This window comes from Lampris incognitus, chromosome 4 (genome assembly GCF_029633865.1).
Source record: "Lampris incognitus isolate fLamInc1 chromosome 4, fLamInc1.hap2, whole genome shotgun sequence".
Classification (NCBI taxonomy): domain Eukaryota; kingdom Metazoa; phylum Chordata; class Actinopteri; order Lampriformes; family Lampridae; genus Lampris; species Lampris incognitus.
In genome coordinates, this window is record NC_079214.1 from 1,727,972 (window position 1) to 1,737,500 (window position 9,529).

Genomic DNA, 9,529 nt, shown 5'->3' on the forward strand with positions numbered 1-9,529 from the left:
ACTGAGAGAGTTGTGTTGTAGTGTTGTTATTCTATGTTTAGTACACTGAGAGAGTTGTGTTGTAGTGTTGTTATTCTATGTTCAGTACACTGAGAGAGTTGTGTTGTAGTGTTGTTATTCTATGTTCAGTACACTGAGATAGTTGTGTTGTAGTGTTGTTATTCTATGTTCAGTACACCGAGAGAGTTGTGTTGTAGTGTTGTTATTCTATGTTCAGGACACTGAGAGAGTTGTACTGTAGTGTTGTTATCCTATGTTCAGTACACTGAGAGAGTTGTGTTGTAGTGTTTTTGTTCTATGTTCAGTACACTGAGAGAGTTGTGTTGTAGTGTTGTTATTCTATGTTAAGTAAACTGAGATAGTTGTGTTGTAGTGTTGTTATTCTATGTTCAGTACACTGAGAGAGTTGTGTTGTAGTGTTGTTATTCTATGTTCAGTACACTGAGAGAGTTGTACTGTAGTGTTGTTATCCTATGTTCAGTACACTGAGAGAGTTGTGTTGTAGTGTTGTTATTCTATGTTCAGTACACTGAGAGAGTTGTGTTGTAGTGTTGTTATTCTATGTTCAGTACACTGTGAGAGTTGTGTTGTAGTGTTGTTATTCTATGTTCAGTACACTGAGAGAGTTGTGTTGTAGTGTTGTTATTCTATATTCAGTACACTGAGGGAGTTGTGTAGTAGTGTTGTTGTTCTATGTTAAGTACGCTGGGAGAGTTGTGTTGTTGTTCTGTGTTCAGTACACTGAGAGAGTTGTGTTGTAGTGTTGTTATTCTATGTTCAGTACACTGAGAGAGTTGTGTTGTAGTGTTGTTATTCTATGTTCAGTACACTGAGAGAGTTGTTTTGTAGTGTTGTTATTCTATGTTCAGTACACAGAGAGTTGTACTGTAGTGTTGTTATCCTATGTTCATTACACTGAGAGAGTTGTGTTGTAGTGTTGTTATTCTATGTTAAGTACACTGAGATAGTTGTGTTGTAGTGTTGTTATTCTATGTTCAGTACACTGAGAGAGTTGTGTTGTAGTGTTGTTATTCTATGTTCAGTACACTGAGAGAGTTGTACTGTAGTGTTGTTATCCTATGTTCAGTACACTGAGAGAGTTGTGTTGTAGTGTTGTTATTCTGTGTTCAGTACACTGAGAGAGTTGTGTTGTAGTGTTGTTATTCTATGTTCAGTACACTGAGAGAGTTGTGTTGTAGTGTTGTTATTCTATGTTAAGTACACTGAGAGAGTTGTGTTGTAGTGTTGTTATTCTATGTTCAGTACACTGAGAGAGTTGTGTTGTAGTGTTGTTATTCTATGTTAAGTACACTGAGATAGTTGTGTTGTAGTGTTGTTATTCTATATTCAGTACACTGAGGGAGTTGTGTAGTAGTGTTGTTGTTCTATGTTAAGTACGCTGGGAGAGTTGTGTTGTTGTTCTATGTTCAGTACACTGAGAGAGTTGTGTTGTAGTGTTGTTATTCTGTGTTCAGTACACTGAGAGAGTTGTGTTGTAGTGTTGTTATTCTGTGTTCAGTACACTGAGAGAGTTGTGTTGTAGTGTTGTTGCTGAGGGAGTTATGACACCAGAGTCACAGTCCATGTGTGTGCAGACCTACATGGCCAGTAACCGTGATTGTGGTTCTGATTGACATGTTACACACATTTCAAGCGAACACATGTTGTGCTGGCATCAGTGTTGCTTTCAGCACACACTATTTATTTCAGTTGTGTAAAATGTCCTCATCAGCAGCAGGTGTCCGAGGTGTTTTCGTTGCCAGGGTAACGAATGGAGGAAGCGGCGTCTGCGTTGGTGACGTTGCAGGCTGTCATGAATGGAGGAATTCTGTCCATCATCGGGCTCTGCGGTGTCGAATGGAGACGACGGTGGCGATGAAAGAGTTTCAACCCTGTGACGCTGGCGTGAAGCATCTCACCAAGAACACGGCGCAGTAATCCTGCCGGTCTTCGCGCCGTGGCGAGGCGTCGGGCGGACCACTTTATGTGCTAAGCGGCTTGAACATCGGTGCCAAATAGGCAGAGAAAGGGGACGGGAAAATGGAGTTTTAACATGGGAGGGCTGACCAAAACAAACACAGGGGGCGCTGCCTCTCTCCCATGAATCCATCTGTCCGTCTCTATGTTGCCGCCTCAGCCTCAGTATTAATCACGGATCTGTCAAAAGCAAAGCAGTTACGAAGACTTCCACACCCAGCTTGAATATGGTACAGCTTCAGATCCACCTGACAGTCTGGTGGATCTGAAGCTGAAAGGCTCTGAATCAGCTTCAGATCCACCTGACAGTCTGGTGGATCTGAAGCTGTAAGGCTCTGAATCAGCTTCAGATCCACCTGACAGTCTGGTGCAGCGGACGCTGAAAGGCTCTGAATCAGCTTCAGATCCACCTGACAGTCTGGTGCAGCGGACGCTGAACGGCTCTGAATCAGCTTCAGATCCACCTGACAGTCTGGTGTAGAGGACGCTGAAAGGCTCTGAATCAGCTTCAGATCCACCTGACAGTCTGGTGCAGCGGACGCTGAACGGCTCTGAATCAGCTTCAGATCCACCTGACAGTCTGGTGCAGCGGACGCTGAACGGCTCTGATCTGGGGAAGTTTTGGGCGTTACTCAGTAGACCTCAGCTGACAGGAGCCACAAACTCTGCATGTTCTTTCAACTAGTGAATCACATCCCAGACCATAAGCAGGACTGTTAGCTGCAGTACGGGTGACGGCTCCTGGCTGGTGAGAAGGTCTCGGTCAGGACCTGCATAGGCACCCTAAACCTTGTAGGTGAAGACTTGATAGTTGGGAATTAAATACGTGTTCCCCTGTTCTGTGAATCCGTCCACTTAGCGTCGTTGTATCCACGACATGTACCACAAGTTACACCCCCTTCCCCTCCACCCGTATGTCTTCTCTCTCTTGTAGCCCCCTTCCCCTCCACCCCTGTGTGTCTTCTCCCTCTCGTAGCCCCCTTCCCCTCCACCCCTGTGTGTCTTCTCCCTCTTGTAGCCCCCTTCCCCTCCACCCCTGTATGTCTTCTCCCTCTTGTAGCCCCCTTCCCCTCCACCCCTGTGTGTCTTCTCCCTCTTGTAGCCCCCTTCCCCTCCACCCCTGTATGTCTTCTCCCTCTTGTAGCCCCCTTCCCCTCCACCCCTGTGTGTCTTCTCCCTCTTGTAGCCCCCTTCCCCTCCACCCCTGTATGTCTTCTCCCTCTTGTAGCCCCCTTCCCCTCCACCCCTGTGTGTCTTCTCCCTCTCGTAGCCCCCTTCCCCTCCACCCCTGTGTGTCTTCTCCCTCTCGTAGCCCCCTTCCCCTCCACCCCTGTGTGTCTTCTCCCTCTTGTAGCCCCCTTCCCCTCCACCCCTGTGTGTCTTCTCCCTCTCGTAGCCCCCTTCCCCTCCACCCCTGTGTGTCTTCTCCCTCTTGTAGCCCCCTTCCCCTCCACCCCTGTGTGTCTTCTCCCTCTCGTAGCCCCCTTCCCCTCCACCCGTATGTCTTCTCCCTCTCGTAGCCCCCTTCCCCTCCACCCCTGTGTGTCTTCTCCCTCTTGTAGCCCCCTTCCCCTCCACCCCTGTGTGTCTTCTCCCTCTCGTAGCCCCCTTCCCCTCCACCCCTGTATGTCTTCTCCCTCTTGTAGCCCCCTTCCCCTCCACCCCTGTGTGTCTTCTCCCTCTCGTAGCCCCCTTCCCCTCCACCCCTGTGTGTCTTCTTCCTCTCGTAGCCCCCTTCCCCTCCACCCCTGTATGTCTTCTCCCTCTCGTAGCCCCCTCCCCTCCACCCCTGTATGTCTTCTCCCTCTCGTAGCCCCCTTCCCCTCCACCCGTATGTCTTCTCCCTCTTGTAGCCCCCTTCCCCTCCACCCCTGTGTGTCTTCTTCCTCTCGTAGCCCCCTTCCCCTCCACCCGTATGTCTTCTCCCTCTTGTAGCCCCCTTCCCCTCCACCCCTGTGTGTCTTCTCCCTCTCGTAGCCCCCTTCCCCTCCACCCCTGTGTGTCTTCTCCCTCTCGTAGCCCCCTCCCCCTCCACCCCTGTATGTCTTCTCCCTCTTGTAGCCCGCTTCCCCTCCACCCCTGTGTGTCTTCTCCCTCTCGTAGCCCCCTTCCCCTCCACCCCTGTATGTCTTCTCCCTCTCGTAGCCCCCTTCCCCTCCACCCCTGTATGTCTTCTCCCTCTTGTAGCCCCCTCCCCCTCCACCCCTGTATGTCTTCTCCCTCTCGTAGCCCCCTCCCCCTCCACCCCTGTATGTCTTCTCCCTCTCGTAGCCCCCCTCCCCCTCCACCCCTGTGTGTCTTCTCCCTCTCGTAGCCCCCTTCCCCTCCACCCCTGTATGTCTTCTCCCTCTCGTAGCCCCCCTTCCCCTCCACCCCTGTATGTCTTCTTCCTCTCGTAGCCCCCTCCCCCTCCACCCCTGTATGTCTTCTCCCTCTCGTAGCCCCCTTCCCCTCCACCCCTGTATGTCTTCTCCCTCTCGTAGCCCCCTTCCCCTCCACCCCTGTATGTCTTCTCCCTCTCGTAGCCCCCTTCCCCTCCACCCCTGTATGTCTTCTTCCTCTCGTAGCCCCCTCCCCCTCCACCCCTGTATGTCTTCTCCCTCTCGTAGCCCCCTCCCCCTCCACCCCTGTATGTCTTCTCCCTCTCGTAGCCCCCTTCCCCTCCACCCCTGTATGTCTTCTCCCTCTCGTAGCCCCCTTCCCCTCCACCCCTGTATGTCTTCTCCCTCTCGTAGCCCCCCTTCCCCTCCACCCCTGTATGTCTTCTTCCTCTCGTAGCCCCCTTCCCCTCCACCCCTGTATGTCTTCTCCCTCTCCTAGCCCCCTCCCCCTCCACCCCTGTGTGTCTTCTCCCTCTCGTAGCCCCCTTCCCCTCCACCCCTGTATGTCTTCTCCCTCTCGTAGCCCCCCTTCCATTCATGCCTGTACGTCTGTGTTGTGTTAATTTGTTGTCTTGTTTCAACCAGTTTATTGTAAAGCGAATTTGAGCGTCAGAAAAGCGCTGTATAAGTTTAATTTATTATTATTATTATTATTATTATTATTATTATTTTACAATTTAAATTGAGCCTATGTTCAATGCTTATGCGTCTTACTTTTTGTAACCTTCATTCCAAGCATTAGATAAGTATTTGTATTAAAGTTTGACCTTGGGATTGATTGATTGATTGATTGATTGATTGATTGATTGATTGATTGACGGATTGATTGATTGATGGGATTACATCAAGGATCGGCTCTGAGCCCTTTCTTGTTTGCAGTGGTGATGGACAGGTTGACGGACAAGATCAGGCAGGAGTCTCCGTGGACGATGATGTTTGCGGATGACATTGTGGTCTGTAGTGAGAGTAGGGTGCAGGTGGAGGAGAGCCTGGAGAGGTGGAGGTATGCACTGGAGAGATGAGGAATGAAAGTCAGTAGGAGCAAGACGGAATACATATGCGTGAATGAGAGGGAGGACAGTGGGATGGTGAGGATGCAAGGGGTGGAGGTGACGAAGGTGGATGAGTTTAAATACTTGGCATCAACTGTCCAAAGTAACGGGGAGTGCAGTAGAGAGGTGAAGAAGAGAGGTGAAGAAGAGAGGTGAAGAAGAGAGGTGAAGAAGAGAGGTGAAGAAGAGAGGTGAAGAAGAGAGGTGAAGAAGAGAGGTGAAGAAGAGAGTGCAGGCAGGGTGGAGTGGGTGGACGGTTTGGAGACAAAGCAAGAGAGACAAGATGGAGATGGTGTGGACATGTGTGGAGGAGAGATGCTGGGTATACTGGGAGAAGGATGCTGAATATGGAGCTGCCAGGGAAGAGGAGAAGAGGAAGGCCAAAGAGGAGGTTTATGGAGGTGGTGAGGGAGGACATGCAGGTGGCTGGTGTGACAGAGGAAGATGCAGAGGACAGGAAGAGATGGAAACGGATGATCCGCTGTGGCGCCCCCTAACGGGAGCAGCCGAAAGTAGTAGTACTAGTAGTAGTAGTGCTAGTAGTAGTAATGGTAGTTTTAGTAGCAGTAACGGTAGTACTAGTAGTGGTAGTAGTAGTAGTGGCGGTGGTGGTGGTGGTAGTAGTAGTAATAGTAGTAGTGATAGTACTAGTAGAAGTAGTAGTAGTAGTGGTAGTGGTAGTACTAGTAGTGGTAGTAGTAGTAATAGTAGTAGTGGTAGTACTAGTAGTGGTGATAGTAGTAGTAGGGGTAGTAGTACTAGTAGGGGTGGTAGTAGTAGTAGTAGTGGTAATACTAGTAGTAGTGGTACTAATAGCAGTAGTAGTAGTGGTAGTACTAGTAGTAGTGGTACTAATGGTAGTAGTGGTAGTAGTAGTACTAGAAGTAGTGGTAGTAGTACTAGTAGGAGTCGTAGTAGTAGGAATGGTAGTACTAGTAATAGTAGTAGTAGTTGTAGTACTAGTAGTAGTGGTAGTAGTAATAGTGGTGGTAGTAGTAGTGGTAGTAGTAGCAGTAGTATTAGTAGTGGTAGTAGTAATAGTGGTGGTAGTGGTAGTAGTAGTGGTAGTAGTAGTACTAGTAGTAGTAGTTGTAGTACTAGTAGTAGTGGTAGTAGTAATAGTGGTGGTAGTGGTAGTAGTAGTAGTAGTAGTGGTAGTAGTGGTAGTAGTAGTGGTAGTAGTAGTAGTAGTAGTGATAGAACACACTGTAAAGTATTTCATCTGACTTTACACACCAGTTGCCATGTTTTTTACTGACTGAACTATTAAAGACAGAGAGATGAATCCATCCATCCATCCATCAATTATCCATCCATCCATCCATCCATCCGTCCATTATCCATCCATCCATCCATCAATTATCCATCCATCCATCCATCCATCCGTCCATTATCCATCCATCATCCATCCATCCATCCGTCCATCCATCCATCCATCCGTCCATTATCCATCCATCCATTATCCATCCATTATCCATCCATCCATCCATCCATCCATCCATCCATCCATCCATCCATCCATCCATCCATCCATTATCCATCCATCCATCCATCCATCCATCCATCCATCCATTATCCATCCATCCATCCGTCCATCCATCCATCCGTCCATTATCCATCCATCATCCATCCATCCATCCGTCCATCCATCCATCCATTATCCAAACCGCTTATCCTGCTCTCAGGGATGCTGGAGCCTATCCCAGCAGTCACTGGGCGGCAGGCGGGGAGACACCCTGGACAGGCCGCCAGGCCATTACACAGCCCCCCCACACACACACACACACCCACCCATTCATTCCTAGGGCAATTTAGTACACCTGACCTCCTTGTCACCTGACCTCCATGTCACCTGACCTCCATGTCTTTGACTCACCTGACCTCCATGTCTTTGGGTCACCTGACCTACATGTGTTTGGATCAGCTGACCTACATGTCTTTGGGTCACCTGACCTCCATTTCTTTGAGTCACCTGACCTCCATGTCTTTGGGTCCCCTGACCTACATGTGTTTGGGTCACCTGACCTCCATGTCTTTGAGTCACCTGACCTCCATGTGTTTGGGTCACCTGACCTACATGTCTTTGAGTCACCTGACCTCCATGTCTTTGGGTCACCTGACCTCCATGTGTTTGGGTCACCTGACCTACATGTCTTTGAGTCACCTGACCTCCATGTCTTTGGGTCACCTGACCTACATGTGTTTGGGTCACCTGACCTACATGTCTTTGAGTCACCTGACCTCCATGTCTTTGAGTCACCTCACCTCCATGTCTTTGAGTCACCTCACCTCCATGTCTTTGAGTCACCTGACCTACATGTGTTTGGGTCAGCTGACCTCCATGTCTTTGGGTCACCTGACCTACATGTGTTTGGGTCAGCTGACCTACATGTGTTTGAGTCACCTGACCTACATGTCTTTGGGTCACCTGACCTACATGTGTTTGGGTCACCTGACCTCCATGTCTTTGAGTCACCTCACCTCCATGTCACCTGACTTCCATGTCTTTGGGTCACCTGACCTACATGTCTTTGAGTCACCTGACCTCCATGTGTTTGAGTCACCTGACCTCCATGTATTTGAGTCACCTGACCTCCATGTCTTTGGGTCACCTGACCTCCATGTCTTTGAGTCACCTGACCTCCATGTGTTTGAGTCACCTGACCTACATGTGTTTGGGTCAGCTGACCTCCATGTCTTTGGGTCACCTGACCTACATGTGTTTGGGTCACCTGACCTACATGTGTTTGGGTCACCTGACCTCCATGTCTTTGAGTCACCTGACCTACATGTCTTTGAGTCACCTGACCTCCATGTCTTTGAGTCACCTCACCTCCATGTCTTTGAGTCACCTGACCTACATGTCTTTGGGTCACCTGACCTCCATGTCTTTGAGTCACCTCACCTACATGTCTTTGAGTCACCTGACCTCCATGTCTTTGAGTCACCTCACCTACATGTCTTTGAGTCACCTGACCTACATGTGTTTGAGTCACCTGACCTACATGTGTTTGAGTCACCTGACCTACATGTGTTTGAGTCACCTGACCTACATGCCTTTGAGTCAGCTGACCTACATGTCTTTGGGTCACCTGACCTCCATGTCTTTGGGTCACCTGACCTACATGTGTTTGAGTCACCTGACCTCCATGTGTTTGGGTCACCTGACCTACATGTCTTTGAGTCACCTCACCTCCATGTCACCTGACTTCCATGTCTTTGGGTCACCTGACCTACATGTCTTTGAGTCACCTGACCTCCATGTGTTTGAGTCACCTGACCTCCATGTGTTTGAGTCACCTGACCTCCATGTCTTTGGGTCACCTGACCTCCATGTCTTTGAGTCACCTGACCTCCATGTGTTTGAGTCACCTGACCTACATGTGTTTGAGTCACCTGACCTCCATGTATTTGGGTCACCTTACCTCCATGTCTCATGTCTTTGAGTCACCTGACCTCCATGTGTTTGGGTTACCTGACCTCCATGTCTCATGTCTTTGAGTCACCTGACCTCCATGTCTCATGTCTTTGAGTCAGCTGACCTACATGTGTTTGAGTCACCTGACCTCCATGTCTTTGAGTCACCTGACCTCCATGTCTCATGTCTTTGAGTCACCTGACCTCCATGTCTTTGAGTCACCTGACCTCCATGTCTTTGAGTCACCTGACCTACATGTCTTTGAGTCACCTGACCTCCATGTCTCATGTCTTTGAGTCACCTGACCTCCATGTCTTTGAGTCACCTGACCTACATGTCTTTGAGTCACCTGACCTTCATGTCTTTGAGTCACCTGACCTCCATGTCTTTGAGTCACCTGACCTACATGTCTTTGAGTCACCTGACCTCAATGTCTCATGTCTTTGAGTCACCTGACCTCCATGTCTTTGAGTCACCTGACCTACATGTCTTTGAGTCACCTGACCTCCATGTCTCATGTCTTTGAGTCGCCTGACCTGCATGTCTCATGTCTTTGAGTCACCTGACCTCCATGTCTTTGAGTCACCTGACCTCCATGTCTTTGAGTCACCTGACCTACCTGTGTTTGAGTCACCTGACCTCCATTTCTTTGAGTCACCTGACCTACATGTCTTTGAGTCACCTGACCTCCATGTCTCATG

At 49.2% G+C, this 9,529-nt stretch overlaps 1 protein-coding gene across 1 annotated transcript in view; it reads right to left on the minus strand.

Moving 5' to 3' along the window:
* Window positions 1-2,120: 2,120 nt before the first annotated feature.
* Window positions 2,121-9,529, minus strand: part of LOC130111528 (potassium voltage-gated channel subfamily C member 1-like) — an 81,335-nt gene continuing 73,926 nt past the window's right edge. Inside the window, exon 5 of the mRNA XM_056278751.1 lies at window positions 2,121-2,587. Within this exon, the coding sequence (XP_056134726.1) occupies window positions 2,121-2,587 (467 nt within the window). The remainder of the gene's footprint in view (window positions 2,588-9,529) is intronic.